General features: G+C 48.0%; 1 protein-coding gene and 1 pseudogene across 2 annotated transcripts in view; both read left to right on the top strand.

Moving 5' to 3' along the window:
* The first annotated feature begins 274 nt into the window (after nt 1-274).
* The window catches only part of KLHL23 (kelch like family member 23), a 31802-nt gene continuing 10361 nt past the window's right edge, over nt 275-21715 (top strand). The window contains exons 1-4 of one of the 2 annotated variants that reach the window (XM_075529408.1): nt 288-444; nt 1246-2460; nt 7393-7545; nt 12504-14913. In XM_075529408.1, the coding sequence (XP_075385523.1) occupies nt 1248-2460; nt 7393-7545; nt 12504-12814 (1677 nt within the window). In that variant the 5' untranslated portion in view covers nt 288-444; nt 1246-1247 and the 3' untranslated portion in view covers nt 12815-14913. Of the gene's footprint in view, nt 445-1245; nt 2461-7392; nt 7546-12503; nt 14914-21715 lie in introns of those variants that run through there. The other variant, XM_075529409.1, reaches the window with a different exon arrangement.
* LOC142424172 (protein archease pseudogene) lies at nt 18572-19251 on the top strand (annotated as a pseudogene).

The following is a 21715-nucleotide window of genomic DNA, read 5'->3' as shown; positions in this document are numbered from 1 at the left end:
GAGAGCGAGCGTGACCGTGTGCGCGCGAGTGAGCCAGAGCTCGAGGGGACGCGGCCGGCACAGGAGGTGCTCGACGCCGCCCCACCTGCTGCGGGGGCGGGGAGACCACCTGGGAGGGGCCGCCGCGCGCCCGCCGCCCCTCCCCCGCCCGCAGCGCGCCCCGGCCTCGGCCCCGGCTGGGGGGGGGTCCGGTGGGGGGGTCCCCTTCCCCACGGGCGGCCCCGCGCCCAGGACGCGTGGGGGCTGTTGTGTCGGCGGCAGGGTGGGGGGAGCAGCGGGGGCACCAAAATAGGAGCGGCGGGTGGGCTGGCGCTGCGCTGCGCGAGCAGGCAGCTTCCAAAGATGGTCAGAGGGTCCGGAGGCGCCCCCGCCCCCGCCCGCCTCTAGCCCGCCCGCGAGCCCCGCGTCCCCCGCGTCCCCAAGCCGCCGCCGCCGCCGGAGGAGGTAGGTGCGCCGCGCTCCGCCGCCCAGGCCGGCCCGGGGAGCGAGCGGGCGGGCGGGCGGGCGCCGACCGGGGACCCAGGTCGGCTCGCCTCCCCGTCCGCCCGCGGCGGAGGCGCGGAGACAATGGCCGCGCGCCGAGCCCCGAGCCGCCCGCGGCGCCCTCCCGCACCTGCGCGGAGCCCGGCGGGCAGCGGGCAGCGGGCCCGGCGCGCGGCTCTCTGGCGGGGAGCCCTCGCGGCGGGCGGGGACGGGGTGCGGGGCGCGGGCTGGAGGGGCGGCCGCCGGGCCATTTTCTTTGCCGGTCGCCCGCGGGGTGAAAAGGCAGGAGGCTTCGCATTCCGTTCCGAGATTTCCTCTCGACCAGTTATGTGCCGGTCACGCCTTTCATGGCATCTCTCTGGGATTTGAAAGGGAGACCGAGCTGGAGGTTGAATTTGGGGGGCCGTGCCCCAGTTCCCCAAGGTCTGGCCCCCCGGAGTGGAGGAACCCTGGGGCGCTGTGGTTTGCCAGTCTCCTCCCCTGGGAAGTCCTGGGCAGATCACGGAAGCGGGGTGGTCAGAGGGAGCAGGTCAATATTTCTTAAAAGGCAACCGGAAAACGCAAGGGTCCTAGGCCACCCTGAATCTAAATGGACAATTTTAGTTCCCGAACAGGGCCTGCTCATGTTACGTTTGTTCTTTGGAATGCTGAAGTCGATCCAGTTAGCCGATGCTAATCAATCGAAATGATTGGCATATTTATCACTGATCATCTGGGGTAAGGCACAGTTGAAAGCACACTCATGTCTCCTGTTTGTTGCAGCCATGGCTCTAAAAGGACAAGAGGATTACATCTATCTTTTCAAGGATTCATCGCATCCAGTGGGTGTTCTGGATGCTTTCAGAACGTTTTACTTGGATGGATTATTTACTGATATCACCCTTCAGTGCCCTTCAGGCATGATCTTCCAGTGTCATCGAGCTGTTTTAGCTGCGTGCAGCAACTATTTTAAGGCAATGTTTACAGCTGACATGAAAGAAAAATTCAAAAGTAAAATAAAACTCTCCGGCATCCATCATGACATTCTGGAAGGCCTTGTAAATTATGCATACACCTCCCAAATTGAAATAACGAAGAGAAATGTTCAGAGCCTGCTGGAAGCGGCGGATCTGCTGCAGTTCCTCTCGGTAAAGAAGGCTTGCGAGCAGTTCCTGGTGAGGCACCTGGATATTGATAATTGTATTGGAATGCACTCCTTTGCAGAATTCCACGTGTGCCCAGAACTAGAGAAGGAATCGCGAAGGATTCTGTGTTCGAGGTTTAAGGACGTATGGCAACAAGAGGAATTTCTGGAAATCAGCCTTGAGAAGTTTCTTTTTATCTTGTCCAGAAAGAATCTCAGTGTGTGGAAAGAAGAAGCTATCATAGAGCCCGTTATTAAATGGACTGCCCATGATGTAGAAAACCGAATAGAGTGTCTATATAATCTCCTAAGCTATATCAATATAGATATAGATCCGGTGTACCTAAAAACAGCTCTAGGCCTTCAAAGGAGCTGCCTCCTAACGGAAAATAAAATACGATCTCTCATATACAATGCTCTGAACTCTATGCATAAAGAGATTTCCCAGAGGCCCACGGCCACCATGTATATCATAGGAGGCTATCACTGGCATCCTCTGTCAGAGGTTCACATATGGGACCCATTGACAAATGTTTGGATTCAGGGAGCAGAAATACCAGACTATACTAGGGAGAGCTATGGTGTTACCTGTTTGGGACCCAACATTTATGTCACTGGGGGATACAGGACGGATAACATAGAAGCTCTAGACACAGTGTGGATCTATAACAGTGAAAGCGACGAGTGGACTGAAGGTGTGCCAATGCTCAATGCCAGGTATTACCACTGTGCAGTCACCCTGGGCGGCTGTGTTTATGCTTTAGGCGGTTACCGAAAAGGGGCCCCAGCGGAAGAGGCCGAGTTCTATGATCCGTTAAAGGAGAAATGGATTCCTATTGCAAACATGATTAAAGGTAAGTGCAGGCTATATTTATTCTGTGTTGCTAACATGCGTAGGGTCAGGCGAGAGGTTTCACTTTTCCTGCAATAATCCGAAAAAAGAATTTATCCTTTCGGAACTCCTAGTAGGAGTCACGGAGGATCCCTGGTGGCGTGATGGGTTACACGTTGGACTGCTAACCACAAAGTCAGCAGTTCGAAGTCACCAACAGCTCTATCACATCCTATAGGGTCACAGTGAGTCAGAATTGGCACGGTATTTTGAGCCAAGAGCCATGTGGCCTGAAACGATTTTGTACAGTGGGTCCCAAGTAAAAGCTACATCATGAATCCCCAGTTTTTCTGAGAGTTACCTGACTGGAGGCCAGCACTAGGGCTAGGAAAGAAATCGTGTGCATAGAAAAAGAAAAATAAGTCAGCATGATCCATTCTATTTATTCAGAGGCCCAAGTTTTGAGTTCAGATCCTCCTATTGAGCCTGAGGAATATATATTGAAGTCACAGATTAAGTGAAGAGAGCAAGCTGATGGATTTATTAATAATAAACCCATGTCTTAAATAGCAAGGTGGTTTTTTGGTTTTTGTTGTTGCTTCCTCTTGAAATTGAACTCTTCCAGGTTCTGTACGAGATCAACTTCTTTTCACTGCTCACGTTTTTCTTTCTTAAAATGCTCTTGGCAGTCTGTCCGGGAGCTGGAGAATGAGTATGCTTTACCCTACAGGAGCCAAAATCTTTCAGCCTGCCATGAAGGACCTCTCCAGAGACAGACCCAAGGGCCTTCCGCAGGTGGTCTTGGGTCTTCATGTGGCTGACAAACACTGTTTTCTGCTGGATTTGGACAACATATTAGTTTTGTTCTCCTTCCCTTCTTTCGGTCAAAAAAGGAAAAAGAAAAACCCAACAGAATTCGAGCCTTCCTTAATTACATTTATTCATTGGCGCTGGGGAGCTGTACAACCGCTGATTGCTTGTTAGCGAGTTTGTGTCATTTTATCCCTGATGGATCTTCCCAGGCCGTTCTGTTTCTTTTTTTAACGCTGGCTGGGGTGTGGGAATCTGACCCGGTGTGGTCTTTGGACTGCGTCGAGCAGGAAGCCCGAGGTGGTGGAATGCTCTGGTGATGGGCCTCACTGGTCCAGATCCTGTCTTTCTCCCGACTTGCTCGTGAGCTTGGGGAAATCACTCCGCCTCTCTGTGCCTCTGTGTTGCCCTCTGTTCCATGGGGGTTGACATGCCTTTGATAAAAGAACAGGCCAAGCCCAGTGGTTGTGCGTCCCAGCTCCGTGCATGCTGAGGGCTTTTGACAGAGAGCTGTACGGCAGTGGAGCACCAGGCGGTTCCCCTCATCTTACCTGACCCCCTGTGGGAGAGATGAGACTTTCGACTGCCTAAACGAGTTGCGGTCTTGGCAGTTCCGCTCTGTCCTACAGAGTCACTGTAAGTCAGAATTGGCTCCTGGCAGTCAGAGGCTGTGTTTGTACTGTAAGATGGGTTCAAACTGCCAACCTTAAGGTTGCACACACACCATTTGGGTTATACTCACTACCATCAAGTCAATTCCAACTCACAGCAACCCCATAGGACAGCGTTCGAACTCTTCCTGTGGGTTTCGGAGACTGTCACTCTTTATAGGTGTAAAAAGCTTCATGTTTCTCCCCCAGAGCAGCTGGTGGTTTCAAACCGCCAACCTAGCAGGGAGCAGTCCACGTGTAACCCACTACGCTACCAGGGCTTGCTGATTCAGGGTTATAGAGAAGATTCCATGGGTTTATGCCTGAGAAGCCCAGTGATCAGTGTTCCCCGGAGTAAATGTTAGACAATATTGTCAGGAGTGTCATTCTAGAAGAAAATGTCAGTTGTGATGGGGCAGAAGTAACTTTTCATGTTAGTCATTTTCTCATAGGCATCGATGTACATCAGCAGGTTCGGAAACGGATGATAAAGTGGGGGAAGGTCGCTTTTAAAGCTCTTTGTTGTTGCTGCTCTGGCTATTGGCCCTACCTGCCCTGCACCCCCAACCCCCTCTTCTCTGCTCCCCATCTCTCCCCCAGGCTGGTTCCTTCTGCCTCTTACAAAAGGAACAGGGCAAGTTCAACTACCTCAGCATCTCTTGTCAGTCTCCGTACGTTTGTTGCATTTCTTAATGATAATGATTTAAATGGCTTTGTTGCCCACAGGATTATTTCTAGGATGGAAGACTTTTTAATTTTCTGGGGAAATTAAAAAAATAATCATTTTGGAAGAATGCTTGCTGGACAAACTATGTTACAATGTTGCACAAGCTGTGAGAGAAAGTCACTTGTGTCCTTGAGTGGAATGGGAGGAATGGGAGAACCTCCGCCCCAAAGCCTCCCCTTCCTACCAGCTCAGTCTGAAGGGCCAGATTTTTCACTTTTCACTTGAAGTTTAGATGCCAGCTTAAGCCTAATCCCCCAGCCCCTCTCACCCCCAGGAAGGAGGAACCCTTTGTCAGTCACCTGCAGTTTGTACTGCTGCTGGTTCTGATGAGTAGGGGCCTGTGTGAAATGTTTTTGTTTGCTTTTTCTGTAGCATGAATACCCTTGTTCTTCCCCAACTGAATTTATCTTGTTGTCATGGCAACACACCAGCAGTCTTCTGTGGGAATAGGAGCTTAAACCGGGCAGAGTCAAATTTCAAGTTCATTTCCTTTTTTGGTTTAAGGATGGACAGGAAGAAATAAATCCTTGGCTGCCTAGGTACTTCCGAATCTTCCCGCCGCCTCTTCCATCCGCACTGCCCGGCCTGGAAGCTAGCTTTACTTGGGAGGAGAAATGGTCAGCACAGAGCAGCGTAGTAAGAGTTGGTGGAGGGACTAACTGACACTTCCAACGAAAGCAAACCTCATCCCCTTCCGTCCTCCTTCCTGCGACCTCTCCCGAGGTCATTTCGTCCTCTGTCCTTTTCGCTGTTTTCAGCTCAAGGTCTCAAAAATCCGTCTTACTTGTCTCTGATTAGTCAGTCAGCAAAGCCTGTTGGTGTGACTGTCTTGGCTCTGTCCTCTCTCTGCCTTCTCCAAGGGAAGTTGGATGGATGGACAGATGGCAGACTGCTTGGCAGCGAGCAGATTCTGGCCTCTGTGGCCCCTCGGTAGGCGCAACAGAATGAAACCTTGCCCGGTGCAGCGGCATCCTCACGATCGTTGGCAGCGTGACGTTGGAATCCACCGTTTTGACTGTTGGACGGTCTATCTCCCTGAGGGTGGATTTCGCCCCTGCTGGTTCTGTTTCATGAAACACTGTGTCTTCCTCCACGGATTAATCGTTTCGGATGACGTTTCTGAAACAAGACCGTCAGACAGGGTTTCTTTCCCCGTGATCCATAAGGATGTTCTTTATCTCTTTGTGTTTTTTTGTTTGTTTTGTTTTGTTTTACATTTTATTAGGGGCTCATACAACTCTTATCACAATCCATACATATACATACATCAGTTGTATAAAGCACATCTGTACATTCTTTGCCCTCATCATTTTCAAAGCATTTGCTCTCCACTTAAGGTCTCTTTGTTTTTCAAAACTTGTGATTTGGGTCCAGGTTCACAGGGCAGGTTGGTTTTCCATTCACCAGTTTGTCTGCATATGTTTCTGGGACATAGATTGCCATCTCTGCCACCAAACAGCCCCTTGCCCACTTCCTGATTCCCTCTGCCCTCCTTTCAGATCCTTTCTTGCCTCCCCAGCTTTATCCCCCAGGAAATGCTTCCCTTCTGATCTCCGGTGTGGTTACTCGGTCTAAGGAATGGATCTCCCCAGGTATTACTGTTCACTTTTTATCTTTTGACTGACAGCTGGGATGCTGGCTGCTTTGGGTTGCAGGTTTGAAGCCCGCCCAAAGGCCCCAAGCCTGTCAGGAGAGTTAGCCAAGCCTGTCAGGAGAGTTAGCCAAGCCTGTCAGGAGAGTTCGTTTGGTTCATCAATTTTCTCCCAGTCTTCCAGTACCCCTGTTGCAGTCTCTTTCAGAGTGGCCCGGACACCCAGTTAGTTCTTCTGGTCCCCGGCTCATCGAGGTCGGGGTTCGAGCTGTCCATTCATCCTGAGGATGCCCAGTTCCCTTGCGTCTTTGATTCTCTTCCCGGTTCTGAGCTCTGGAGGGAGCCAGGCCTGTCTTGGGTGGCTGCTCACAGCTGGTACACGGGCTTTCATTGATGGAAGTTTTAAAGGAGCATGTCAGTCAGCAAACCGCTGAACCTTCTCCACTGTGGGTGACCTTGCCAGCATTTGAGAACACCGGTAGCCTAACTTCTAGCCATCCACCACAGTGGGACAACCTGACAGACCGGTGTGGCCTTCCAACTTTGGGCCTCACTCCTCACTTGGGCCCAGTGCCTCTGTGCCCTTTCATCTTTTCGGTTCCTCCCCTCCCCTGAAAAACCTAAGCCATCCAGATTACTTAGTGGGGCTTTAGAGTCCTTTACCACGGGCATCTATTGGTCTCTGCAGCTTTACCTCCTGCACAACCACCCGTGTGCCACCTGCAGTGGACATCGTCCTGGAAACCTCTGTACTTGCCTCTTGGCTTCAAATCCCTTCTACCAAGGCCCTGGTCAAACCCTACCACCTCGTTACACCCGCCCTCATTTTCCTCTTCAAAAGCGAGGTCTTCTTGCCCTCAACATGTATGGCAATTCATTTGTCTGTCTCTCAGAGTGCCCCTACTCTTCTGTACGCAGTCTTCTAGCTACCTGGGCTGCCTCGCACTCTCGGACGAGAGCACGGGCTCTCTGAGGACACGGAGCCTCCTTGTGCTCCCTTACGTACCACAAAGCGCCAAGCCCCAATGCCTTGCGTTACTGTCGGTGCTAACAAAAGCAGGCATGAGCTTCGTGTGGTCACTGGTTACAGAAATAACGAAAGATTACACAGACTTTTTAACGGAAGCAGACTCGGGAAAGATCCATCTAAAGCTGTGACTTTTGCTAAACACCCAGGTGTGGGAAATGCGACTGCCTGTGTCTTACATGAAGTCATCTACGTCATTGGCGGGCACTGCGGCTACCGGGGAAGCTGCACCTACGACAAGGTGCAGAGCTACAATTCCGACATCAACGAGTGGACTCTCATCACCTCCAGCCCGCATCCAGGTAAGAAAGGAGTGTCAATGAGTGTGCTAGTCTGGGTTGACTAGAGAAACACACTCATAGACACTCATGTGTATAAGAAAGAGCTTTATATACAAGAGCGATTGTATATTAAGAAAACATCTCAGCCCAGTCCAGATCAAGTCTGTAGGTCTGATATTAACCCATATGTCCGATACTAGTCTATAAATTCCTCTTCAGACTCATGCAACACATACAGTGACGCAAAATGCAGGAAGATCAAAGGCCTGTGGGTGGACAGTCTTGTGGATCCAGTGGCAGTGGAAGCATCTCAGCGCTGACATGGGTCCTGCTCCAGGGCTCTGGCTCGGATCAGTGTGGTTTCATGTGTCTTGTTAGCAGGCAGATGAAGCAGGGAAAGTGTGTCCTGCCGCTAGGGAGAAAGATAAGAGACATCAGAATCCTCAGGAGAAGGCCATGCCCACACAGATGCCTTATTGGCTGTGACGTGATTGACAGGTTAGACTCCACCCCTCCACTCTAGTTGACCGTAGATTATGTAACTTCCGCAACAAGATACTGTTAGTATCTTTATAGGCCACAAGGAATGATCCAAGGTCTGCCCATTAGGGCTGTAGACCCAGTCAGTCTGGCCGGGAGCCCATGCCCTCCACAGTATGCTAGTATTATCTCACTCGAGCCTTTTGTGAACTCACCTCCAGAGTTAGATAGCACTTGACCTATTTTGTGAGCAGATTGTTTTTTACTTTACAAAGAAAACTCAATAAATGAAAAGTCTTATCAGCAAATTAGAGGGCTGTTCACTACATTTAAGCTGAACACATACGCATGTATGTAATGGGAGTGCAGGGCAATCTTCAGTAAGTTATAAATAAGTGCTATTGAAATTCAGGTGAGAGAGCTTGGGTCTAATTAAGGGGGGTCTGGCAGTATTAAGAGGTCTCTGGATAGTGCAAATGGGTTGCATGTAACTACTGACCTTGAAGTTGACAGCTCAGATCCACGCACTGGTGCTGTGGAGGAAAGGAAGGCCCGGAGATCTGATCTCATACAGATCACAGCCAAGACAACCCTGTGGGCTAGTTCTGCTTTGTAACATGTGGAATTTCCAGGAGGCCAAGGCAACTTGATGGCAGTAGGTTTGAGGCTATCGCGATGGGTAGGCTGTGGGCTGCAATAAGAAAGATACGTTTTGAGGAAAGGTTTATCTGTGCAGGGAGACTTCATTGAAAGTGTGTACCAGTACCCAGAAGTAGATGTGTGTGAATAGAGAGTAGTAAGAGGGTGTTAGTCTGGGTTGGCTAGTGAAACAAATTCATAGATACTCATATGTGTATAAGAAAGAGCTTTACATACAAGAGTGAGTAAATATTGAGAAAACATCCCAGCCCTGTCCAATTCAAGTCTATAAGTCCAATATTCGCCCATATGTCCAATACCAATCTATAAATTCCTCTTCAGACTCACGAAACACATGCAATGATGCCGAATGCAGGAAGATCACAGGCCAGTGGGTGGAAAGTCTTATGGATCAAGTGGTGGTGGAAGCATCTCAGTGCTGGCCTGGGTCTACAGGTGGCTTTCCAGCTCCAGGGCTCTAGCAGAGCTCTCTAGGTGTCTTGTCATCACGAATTCAAAGCAGAGAGTGTGTGTCCCACCTCCAGGTAGGAAGATAGGAGATCCCAGAATCCTCAGGTGAAGGCCATGTCCACAGGGAGGCCTCATTGGCTATGGCCTAATTAACAGGCCAGACTCCACCCCTTCCCAAGTTGACAGGAGAGTTTATATAACTGCCACAGAGGGTAAAATGGGGGAGTTAGGACAGGAGAGTTCAGTTGGGGAACATCAGAGAGAGGTTTGAAATGATAGTTTGGAGAATGAAATAAAAAGCATGGGTAGGCTGCTCTAGTTCCAAGAAGAAAATGTCTCTTATGATTGCGCTGGAAGAGAAACGGAAGGCAGAGCGAGCGGCTGAGACGGTTGTAATGAACGAGGTAAAAATGCAAAACGCCTGGAGGAGCAGACCGGAAAGATGTGGAGAGTGCTGTGGGTCCAGCAGCTGGCCGTTGCCTTGGCTGTTTGGACATAGAGCTGTGAGAAAGACGCTGGCAGTCATTCCTCGGTCCCGGAAGGCGGGCAGCGCATGGAGCAGAGAAGGAGAGGAAGTGGTGAGATGGGCAGCTTAGCCGTAAAGTGGGATGGCCCCTGAACACTGCCCAACGAGCAGGGGGAAATAGGATCTACTGTTCAGGAGGGGGAATGTGGCTGCGTGCGAAGCCCTGAAAGTTACTTGCTTGGAGATGTTGATTCTGGGTGTGGGGATGAGTGAGATGCCTAAAGAGGATGGGAGGGACAAGGGCTGTGGTGACATTGTTGGGAAACAACCTCAGTTAGGGACAGAGCTGAAGAAAAAGATTGAAGACCAGGGAAGAATTAGTAAGTGATAAAGGAGAAGGAGCCCTGGTGGCATAGTGTATTATGCGTCTGTCTGCTAACGGTAAGGTCAACAGTTCAAAACCAGTAGCCCTCACTTGGAAGAAAGATGAGGCTTTCTACTCCCATAAAGAGTTGCCGTCTCGGGAACCCACAGGGGCGTGTCCTGAGGGGTCCCAGGAGTCAGAATTGACTCTGGCTGAGTTTTGTTTTCGTTTTTGTTTTGACTTTGGGCCTGTGGCTTAGGCAGTTGGTCTTGCTTTCCTGTAAACTAAGGAAGCTAGACTAGATAAGCCTTATAAAAGTCCTTTCAATGAAAAGAACCTTCAGGAAAGAATCACTTCAGGAGCTGTTGGATTCCTGGAAAGCATTGTAACTCTCTCTGAACACTATATCAGTCTGTTTGTTTCACTGCCCGACCTGAATACAGACGGTATTTGTTTGCATTCAGTGTTTGTGATAGATGCGGTCATTCGCACGCTACGTTTGAAATGTATTTATTCGTTAGTTCATCCGTTTACCTGTGCGACAGATACTGCTGAGCCCTGCCTTTGCACTCGGTCCTGTACTGGGAGCTCAACAAACAAGAATGGTGTCTAGCTTCAGGAGGCTTAGTGAAATTGACCAAAAAATTGGGGGAGTGGGGGGGGGCGAAAAGCAATTTCAGCTGTGGAAGGAAAAGCTCTCATCAGAACAGAGCACTGTGTTGGCTCCGGATAATGAGTGGAAATGACCCAGAATCACTATTTTTAACCATTTTCCTGTACCAGGACAATTAATCGAGATTGGATCACAAAGTGAGGATTATGTCTTAGGATAATTCAAATGTACTAATCTCATTGTTGAATCACTTGATAAAGTGTGTGATTTTCATAACCAGCATTTCACAAGGCCTTGAAACAACTCCATCCTATGAAAAGTGGGCCTCTATCTAGCTACAAAGTACCGAGTGGACTTTTCTTATATGAGAGTTTACTATTTTCTCAACTGTCAGAAGCTCGAGGATGCTGGAACATGGAATCAAGAGAAAATTCTTGTCAGTGGAGACTTCTCCTCAAGTTCATGACCTAGATGGCAAGGACTTTACTGACAGTGAGCTGGTCTGCAACCCTGACAGCGCAAGCCTCACTTTTGCTCCTAGGTTCCCTTTCGTTCTATAGAGGGGTGCTTTCTTCCACACAATGGTCTGGGCAAACATTGCGGGCAGAGAGTACAAGGTACAGCCTTTCATGGGGTCAGCAAACAGTGCAGCATGCCAAGTACGTGCCATGCCCCAACAGGAAAGAGCGCCGTGGGCAAGATACAGTTCCTGCACTGCCAGGAGGGCATGAGAGACGAGCCAGAAGTGCTGTGTGGAGAAGTAGAACAGGGTCATGTATAGATGGAAGGAGCCCTGGGGCAGTAATGGCTTCTAGTTGGGCTCCTAACCGTCAGGGCCATGTTCAAAACCACCAGCTGCTCTGCGGGAGGAGGAGGAGGCTTTCCACTCCCATGAAGCATTGCGGTCTCAGAAACCCTTTCCTGTAGGGTCGCTGTGAGCCAGCACTGATAGAGATGCCTGGCCGGGGCCTTCAGCTTGGATATCACGAACGTTCCTCTTGGGAAAAAGACGGTGAGCCCCGGGGAACAAGCAGGAGCGCCATGCCCTGCCCCACAGAAGCCGGCCACAAGCAATGTGGTTTGGTGGTTGGTTTTCCCAGAGTGGGCCCAGTGGATTAGGTGTGGGGCTGACCAACCACAAGACTGGCATTTCGAACCTCCACGCTGCACGGTGGGAGGAGGATGAGGGGAGATTTTACAGTGTCTGCATTGCCCTCCTGTGAAGTCACGCTGGAGTTAGAATCGACTTGATGGCAGGAGGTTTTGGGTTTTCTTGTTGCTGAGTCAAAATCGGCTTGCTGTCAGGGAGTTTGCATTTTTGTTTGGGTTCGTCACACATAGGAAAACTCAGCCACCTAAGTATTAAGTAACTTGCTCACTGCATTTGAACTCAGTGGTGGTAGCTGTGCATTGGGCTCGCTAACCCACAAAGCTGGCAGTTCAAACCCACCAGCCATGTCAACCACTTCCCCTCTCTCCCAGGGGCCAGCTTTGTGGTGGCAGGCCAGCGCTCACCCACAGCTTTGCCCGGGCTCCGTAATCCTGTCAAAGTGAGGTCAGGGTTTCATGAAAGCAGGGTGTCGGCCCAGTGAGCAAAGTGGGAGACAGCCAGCGGCCCCCACTCAAAGGGGGTGGCCAACCAGGCACTTGGAAGGCCATGGCTTTCCGCAGCCCTGTCAGTGCGGCCACGTCAGGGCTTCCACCTGTCCTTTGTGCGGGACAAACCCCCCTGAGGAAAGTTCGTGTGTGATCCTCTCTCACTTCCTAAATGGGCGGCATTCACGGCAAAGGGCAAGTAGCAGCTGTCTGCCAGTCACCCCTTCCTGTGTGGGACTCCGGGACTGGGGCTGCTGCTCAAGGGCCCCCCCCTCGACACACTGCTTCTATGTGTTTTATATCCTAATAAAAGTTTCTCCCTCCCCCCGCCCCCTTGCTTCTTTTAAAAGAATACGGACTGTGTTCGGTTCCGTTTGAAAACAAGCTCTATCTCGTTGGCGGGCAGACTACCATCACCGAATGCTACGACCCTGAGCAGAGCGAGTGGCGGGAAATCGCGCCCATGATGGAGAGGAGGATGGAGTGCGGGGCCGTCATCCTGAATGGCTGCATCTACGTCACCGGAGGCTACTCCTACTCAAAGGGGACGTACCTGCAGAGCATTGAGAAGTACGACCCGGACCTGAACAAGTGGGAGATCGTGGGCAATCTCCCAAGTGCCATGCGGTCCCATGGCTGTGTGTGTGTGTACAGTGTCTGATCAGGTCCACACAGCACGTGACCGAGGCGTATTTGCTGGCCGGGCCCGCAGTAGGGGGTTGGTAACTTTTAGTTCCCCACGCTTACTGTGCACACAAGCCGAGTGATTGGTGGGTAAGCAAAGTCGTGGGTCTGTGCACTTGAAACGGTGGGCTCGTCACCCAAAACCTCTGTCTTTTAGAGCTAACATGGGACACCGAGCCCTTGGTAAAAGGTGGAATTGCCCTTGTGGTTGGTCTTTTGCTCCTGGTAGTATTAACACTGGGTGTGGGGTAGCCAGAATCACCCTGAGCTGCGTGTCTCGTCACCCTAAAAAGTAATGCACAGGGTGCATGCGGGTTCTCTTTAGCTTGCAAGCAGCTGAGATTCAGCAAGCGAATCTCTTCTCTCTAAAGTCAGCACCTACACAAACACAGTTCTTTTTTACCTGTAGGATTAATCGAGACCGTGGACTGACTTTTAGTCATTTTGCTTTGTAGTGTATATAATTTATTGTGCATGGGGTTTTTATTGTTTGTTTTTTTAATGTACTGACCATGAGAGAGAGAGAAAACAGTGTGTAAGAAAAGTTCATTCCTGTTCAAACGTTTATGGATGAAATGTAAGCGAATGGCAAATCTGAAAGAAAAAACTATGGAGAAAATAATGGAATGCTTGCTGACGCTAAGGGCTGTTTTAAATGTTCCACTTTGATGTAAATAGCCAGTTTGGGGCTCTTTAAGCATGCTGGAAAATTCCTTATTCTACATGTTTGCATATAGACGTTGAGTTTTAGCGCTGGAAAGCTGGTAGAACAGTTGTAATATAAAAAAATGCACTGAGAGTCAAATTTAAATTTGACTTGTTCTTTTGGGATATAATTTGGGGGTTTGTTTTTTTTAATAGGATTTTTGGGGAACATACTTCCTAGCTCTTCCAATAAGAAGGGTGGGGACCTTGGTGGCGTCACCTACCATCTCTTTGGTTTAGACCTGCCCAACCTGTATGTGAACTGGCACTGTGGGCCATCAGTGTGCCTGCATCCCGGTCCCTTCATTTCTTGGCCTGCCCAGAGGCCACCTGGGTGGCTGGAGCCTCTGCACGAGAAACCCCTTAGCCCTAAGTGCCGGCCCTGTCGGTTTTCCTGTGGGCCATAACCTTGCTGGCGCCAACACGTCTAAATTTTAATTCACCCGTGAAACCCATCTGTCCCCAACCCAAAGGGTTGGGTTTTGGCTTTTTAAAAAACCCACTGCTGCTGAGTGGATTCCCACTCACTGCAACCAGAATAATGTTCGTAGGTGCCCTTGAGCCGGTCCTTAGTTCTCAGGGACCCCCACGTTCAACTCAAAGAGACTCCGCCCATCCCGGCACCATCCTCCCAGTATTGAGCTTTACTTACAGATGTCTAAAAACTACCTAACGCTTCTGGTTTGTTTCTGTGTAAAATTTGGGGAAGGAACTGTTGAAGGTGATTTGAAATAGATCCTTTGGGAACACAGTATGATACTCCACAAACCAAAGTCCAGTCAAACTCACTGCCGCTCAGTCGATTGCTTTCTCTCTCTTTTTGGGGGGGAGGGGGAAGGAAGGGGATGGTCACTCCATTTCTACTCCAAGTGATCCTGAAAGACTTGGAAACAGGGTTGCCAAGACTGTCAATCTCACGGGAGCAGATAGTCGGTACGACACTTCAAAGAACCATAAAACCGACCGGGGCCCTACTCTGTTCACAATCTATGGGATAATTCAAAAGGGAGCGAGGTGGGGGGGAAGGTAACTGCATGAAGATGTTTATGTCTGTATTATGTATTGGAAGTAATTTTGTGTCGAGAAAGAAAGGCTAATAAAAGTAGTGACGTGCTGTACAGCCATTAAAGGAATTCTCTAGAGACTGGCGAATCATGGATGTGTCTGATACGCAGTGAGGAAAGCAAGCACGGTGAAGCCAAGCATTCACACCACCATGGTGACCCTGTAAAGTCTGTATGCATGTGATGGAATGCAAAACTGAGATTCACTGTGTGCGGGGCACGAGGGAGATAATGAATGAGGGTTAACTTATGTTAATATTTTCCTTTAATAGTGCTTTGTGTTTTCAATAAAATTAAGTAAAACTGTGTACTTGGTAAAACTGCTTTATTTGAGCCATCGAGATGAAGCACAGTTGAATTACAGACGATGTCAACTATGCTCTATTACTCTCAAGCACACTGGACAGTTCATGCTGGATCTTGGGGATCAGTGGTGCTTTGGCGCTCTCCTGTGTGGATTACATAGAAACAGGTGTAACGATCGCTTACCTCCTTTTAACTTCCGTGAATCTGCTGACGTCCCACTCCGTTCACTCCCCTCTGGCAGTCCTTCCTGTACTTGCCTAGCTCTGATGAGCTCTCCCGTTGGCATGCTATGGAGGGGAAGTGGGTGCTCTCTCCTGGCTGGAACTGTGATCCTAGATCACATCTTACTACACTGTCTTCTCAACATCTGCTATTTCATACACATAGCCACCATACTTTTTAAAAATGAGTAGTATTTATATGAAACTATTTTTTTTGTTGCCATTGAAACTATTTTTAAGAAAAGCATCACGCAGATGTTTGGGGAATCTTAGACCTAGCTTGTGGCCTGAGGTCTTTTAATTGCAGTTCCTCTTTTATATGCAATTCTTATTTGGTTGTTGGTTTTTGCATGGAAGAAAGGATCGAGTGAGAGAAACGAGTGCTAACATACATGCCAGAAATGGGTAGCTCTATCAAACAAAGTTTATTTCCTCACAGGTTAGGAGGCGGGAAGTCGAGTACTGCCCCCAGGGAAGGACTGTCTGCCATCTCTGGAGGGTGGAAGGGACCTGTCTGTTGTTCCTGATTCCTTGGGAATCTCCAGATGCCATGGCATCTCTTCCCTTATCGCTGCTTACTCACTTGTGATGGATGGCTCTTCTCTCTCAGATGAGATGGACCCAGGACACGACGAGTCCTGCCACATCGACACAAGAATCCATTCCCAAGGAGGGTTCAAATAAAAGCATCGGAGAAAGGGGGAACCCATGAGAAGGCTGGATGTGTAGCACCCCCACCCCCGAAGGAGATACACAACAGAAGTGTGGGTGAAGGGAGGCAACAGACAGTGTAAGACATGGAATAATAGCCATATGTAAGTGACCGAGGACTCACGAGGGTGGGAGGGTGAAAGAGGGCTTACACCCAAGGGCTTAAGTGGAAAAAATGTTTTGAAATGATGGCAGCTTATGTGCACACCTGCTGGATGCGGTTGATGTGTGGAGTGTTGTAAGGGCCCCCAATAAAATGATTTTTTTAAAGATAAAACCCTGAAAGCATAACCAGTGGTAGGAATGAAATAATTTTAAACCAAAAAAAATAATTTTAACAACTGGTTTGTTGCCCTAATGACCATTTTAAGTATTAAAAAATGATATACCAAAATGTTTATTATTCCATTCAGTTAAGATTTAGGACAATAAAAGGTACAAAAACTAGCTTGTTAGGTATTTTAAAATATTAATGAAAAAAATATTAAATAATGCCTGACCCAAAACAATAACTTATTTAAGATATTCTCTTCTTGCTTCGTGATTGGCATCCTCACAACTTTCTTTGCTTTTGTCCGAGCATCATCGACGGCGATTTATCCTGAACCATCTCTTCACTGTAGAGTGGGATCCCAGTCCGTTAGAGGCAGGCCGATTACTAGTGGTTGTTGTGTTTACACGTTAGAAACAGGCCTCTTCTCTGAGCACATGTCCATCTTTGCAGAGCCCCTGTCCGTTTCTGCTGACCTAACAGCGATTGTTCCGACATGGTGTTTAGCTCGGAACACTTTCAGGAATAGCATAACAACACTCGACGTCTCGTGGGAAACCTGAAATGAAGGACTGCGTGTTACCCTCTGAGTGTTTGGTGGTCTATGTGTTCACCGAAGTAAGAAATGCAAGGGGGTAAGAATGCATTTCATCAAAAGTATGAGTTTTATGAAAGAAGTGTTGCGGCATCGTTCTGTCTAATTATGTCTTTGGACGGAACGAACATTGTGCTCAGAATCTGCTGTTGTACAGAAGAACAGTAAAGAGGAAGAAGAAGAATTTTGTGATGTCCACATTGGACAGCTGCCCAGCCACCCACCTTAGAGTGAGCCCTGACTGAAGTGCCATTTTTAACAACAGGTTCGCCGGACTCAGCAAAATTAGGTTTTGGTTCTACCAAATTGGTGGGTACTGGCTCAATCCCACCCCTGAGTATACCGTATTTTGAGCTAGGCTTGCATCTCTTGCAACCCAGAGATCTCTGACATACCAGACAAGGGCGTTTCCCTTTGTCAATGTAGTAGTTTTGAGAGTGAATTCATTTGTCATTGCTGCGGTAACAGGTCATCCCCAAGTCGGTGGCTTAAAATGATGGCTGTCTTGGGCTTTCTCCATCTTCAAAGCAAGCAAAAGCGCATCTCTGTGCCCATCTCCTAAGGGCATATCTCCCTCTGACCTTCTGCCTGCCTCCTCTACTGCTTAGGACCCTGGTAATTTGTGCCCACCTGGATAACCCACAATAAACTCCCATTGTAAAGTCACCTCTTCACTCAATCGCATCTGCAACTGAAATCTCCATTGTCCTGGAACCTGAAATATCCAGCTTCCAGGGATTAGAACATGAATTATTTTTTAGGGTCTGTGTGTGTGATTCTGCCTATTATAAGTGACAATATATTGTTTAATGCTGATTTCTACAACTTCATGTGGTTGAATTTCTATTTTGAGAAGAGGTTCTGATGCAAAAAGGAAAACAAAATTCTGGAAACTCCTGAGGACTGTAACAGAGAAAGAAAACTGGAGAAGACACACATGAGGACCAACTGCCATGGGCTAGTCTTTCTATGGTAAAAGCCATTCAAATGTCAGCATGGAAAGCTATTAAATAAGGATGTGCTGCTGCACAATTAAGTATAAACCTAACTACCAATGCATTGCATTGGGTAAACATGCCTCACAAAACCTTCAGAGTGCCGAAAGCAGGCTGTTCCTTACTTTGAGGTCTAAGGTGCGTCTGACTCCATCCCAAAAGAAAAACAAAAAATTCGTGGCCATTGAGTTAGTGCAGACTCACAGTGACCCTATGGCACAGAGTAGAACTGCCCCTGTGAGTTGCCAGGGAGTAGAATGCCTGGTCTTTTTCCTGAGAGGCTGGTGGTTTCAAACCAATGACCTTGCTGGTTACAGCTGAATGCATAACCACTTTGCCACCAGGGCTCGTGTGCCTGACCTAAGCCAGGGTATTTTCAGTTGCTTTGTATACATGTGGAACTTGCACCTTGGAAAAAGAAGGCCAAAGAGTAAGGGATGCGTTTGAATTGTGGGGCTGGAGGAAAATTCTGAAAGTACCATGGACTGCTAAAAGGACAAACCAATCTGTCTTGGAAGAAGTAAGGCCAAAGTGCTTCTTAGAGGCAAAGATGGCATGACTTCGTCTTCCATACTTTGGCCATGCTGTCAGGAGAGACCAGTCCCTGGAGAAAGACCTCATGCTTGGTCAAGTAGAGGGGCGGCAACAAAGAGGAAGGTCCTTGACAAGATGGATGGACACAGTCTCTGCAGCAGTGGGCTCGGGCATGGAGATGATGGTGGGCATGGGGCTTCCTGGGGGAAAAAACAAATTATGAAACTCGAGTATAGTTTACTAGCAATTGTTTAGGAAAAGTAAAAATACAAATATGTACTAGGACATTGATAGACTATTTCAGGAAGGTTACATAAGAAATTAGTGGAGTCATGGCGCAAGATGTGAGGGACTACAATTTGACTGAGAAGCAGAAGGCGGTCAAGGCCAAATACCCTCCACTTAATCTGAAGTATGAGTATTTGGACCACACAGCTGGTGTTCAGTTACATGCATGGGGGTCTACTCTAGAGGAAGCGTTTGAGCAGTGTGCAATGGCCATGTTTGACTACATGACAGATATCGGGACTGTTGAGCCTCTCCACACAGTGGAAGTTGAAACTCAAGGAGATGACGTGCAGTCCCTTCTGTTTCACTTTTTGGATGAATGGCTTTATAAGTTCAGTGCTGGCGAGTTCTTCATACCCCGGGAGGTCAAAGCACTCCGTATTGATCAGACTACCTTCAAGTTGCGATCAGTTGGATGGGGAGAAGAATTTTCATTGACCAAGCATCCTCAGGGACCGGAAGTCAAGGCAATAACATATTCAGCGATGCAGCTCTATAATGAAGAGAAGCCAGAAGTTTTTGTGATCATTGACATCTGAGGTGCAGAGAAGAGGTGCCTGTGGAGAGCTGTTCTTCCTTCTGAGAAGATAACCATGATTTAACTTCCATGCCACATGGAAACATCCAAAACAAAACAAATTACATTGTGACTTTTCAGAACTGGGAAACCCAAAGCAGACTTGGTCAGTGTTGCTCGAATAGTCAAACCTTCAAGGATTCTTTGGTGGCAGGGGTGGGGGTTAAGTGCCTCGCACCCATCATTGGAACACTGAGTGAGCAGTCCTGGAGGCCCCTCCCCCAGTGAGGCTGGTTGGGGAGCCAGGCCTCCGCACACAAGCTCGGCGCCTCCCAGCTCCGTGTTCTTACCAAGGCCAGTTTGGAAAAAAAAGATACAAGAATTTGAGAAAATATATTCTTATGCCTAGGATTTTGTTTTTCTAAGTTGGTTAAAGCAAATAAACAGCAAAAAGTTCATGGAAAAAAAAGAAATTAGTGGTGTTTCGTTTCTGCTCTTGAAACTGGGTAACTAGGTCCATTCTGTCGTTGTAGCTATTTAAGTCACAAAAATAACGAAGCAAATTCAAGACAGAACTCAAGTTTCAAAGTAGTACTGGTATCCTTAACCCCCCTTTTTGTGTGACTCCCATTTGGTATGTTACTCTCTTTGGTTTTTTTAAACATTTTATTAGGGGCTTGGTATGTTACTCTCACTGATTCTTGCTATTATCCACATCTTCCATCTCTCCCCTTTACTATGACTCCCCGATTGATAACGTGTGACTTATCATATTATTATCTAAATCTTTCATCTTTTGAATCCTGGTCATCAGCTTCCATTTCCTTCTGCAAAGAATGGTCCCAGACCCCTTCCAGCTTGGACCAGACCAGAAAGTATGTGGACATCCAACTAACATCAGTGTCCTCCAACTAACCTAGGATCTAAGACTCACAGGAAAAGAGCACATCATTTGACCCATCTCCCTCCCCAATCCCATTTTTTAATCCAGAGGTGCAAGCTAAAAACACCCAGGAAAACATGACTCCCAAGCCTTTCCTTGGTGAACAGAAGCAGCTGAGAGGGGGAAAGAAGCCAGACTCTCAGAATCCTAATGAGATCAAAGACACTCACTCACTGACATCACGTCTATTCTGACATCATGACCCTGCAGGACAGGGTAGAACTGCCTCTGTGGGCTTCTGAGACTGTAACTCTTTTTTCCCTAGCTCCATGAGCCTGTGGTATTTGGGTCACGAGTCCCCCCACTCTTGTCTCTGTTACTGTGGACAATGAAATCCCTTGCTCACTCTATTGCTCAAAGCACCTATTTTAGTAGGTTCATACACAGTAGGGTGCAGAGCCCTGGTGGCAAAGTGGAGGAGCAGCTAACCTCAAAGTCAGCATTGGAAACCACCAGCTGCTCCTTGGGGGAGACCAGACTTTCTACTCCCATAAAGAGTTAGTCTCAGAAACCCAGTGGGGCAGGCCTACCCTGTCCAATAGGATCACTCTGAGTCAAAACTGACTCGATGGTATTAAGAGTTGAGAATCCAGTAGGACAGGGACCCACAGGCCTATACACCTCTTTCATTCTCAGAAACACATGGGGTTGTCATGGGGCAGGATCAACTTAGCAGCAACTGATTCCTACACTTATTTCCCTTTTTTCTTTCATTTCTTTCACATTTCAAAATGCATTTGAAATGTGTCATATACCAGTGCAAGATATGACAAAATAATAATTTACAAATTATCAAGCATTCATGAGGGAGGGGGGAGTAGGGAAGGAATGGAAAAAATGAGGAGCTGATGCCAGGGCCTTAGGTGGAGAGCAAATGTTTTGAGAATGATGAGGGCAACGAATGTATAAATGTGCTTTACACAATTGATGTGTAAATGGATTGTGTATGTATGTAAGAGTTGTATGAGCCCCTGATAAAATGCTTTAAAAAATGTATCATGTACATGGGCCAGTTTTCCAGTTTGATATTTTTTACACTTTGTTATAATTGAATAAATAAGTAATAACTGAGTAACTAAAATTAAAATTTCAAGTAAATATAATCAAAACAGAGACCTACATGGTAGGATGGTTTGCCATGGAATACTACCTACTTTATTTTTCTTTGTTAAAAAACACGGTAAAAGGGAGACGATGTCAGGGAATCCAGGAGGGAAAAGAATGTTTGGGAACTGATTGTGGTAGCAGTTGTCTAACTATGGAATGATATGCTGTGGTGGTTACATCACCTGTTGTCAATCTGAGATCTAAGAGTGAAGGGGTGGAGTTCGGCCTGTCAATCAGGTCACAGCTTGATGACACCATTTGGAGGTGTTAAGGAGATAAAATGGCTCACTGGAGGCAGGACACAGACTCCCTGGGAGACATTACTGACTAGAGCCTGATGGAGCTAGCTGATGCAGCCAGAGGTGAGGGAGCTGGGGGAGCCATGTGGAGACCCACACCAGTGCTGAGACTCTCCCACCACCACTGGATTCACAAGACCTTCCACCCACTGGCCTATGATCTTCCTACATTTGGCGTCATTGCATGGCTGTGTGAGTCTAAAGCGGCCTTTCCAGATGAGTAGCAACACATGGGGGTAATACTGGACTTACGGACTTGATCTGGACTAGGCTGGGATGTTTTCTTAATGTACAATTCTCATCGATATAAAGTTCTCTCTTA

Source organism: Tenrec ecaudatus, chromosome 13 (genome assembly GCF_050624435.1).
Source record: "Tenrec ecaudatus isolate mTenEca1 chromosome 13, mTenEca1.hap1, whole genome shotgun sequence".
Lineage (NCBI taxonomy): Eukaryota > Metazoa > Chordata > Mammalia > Afrosoricida > Tenrecidae > Tenrec > Tenrec ecaudatus.
This window is presented reverse-complemented; position numbering and strand designations above follow the sequence as displayed.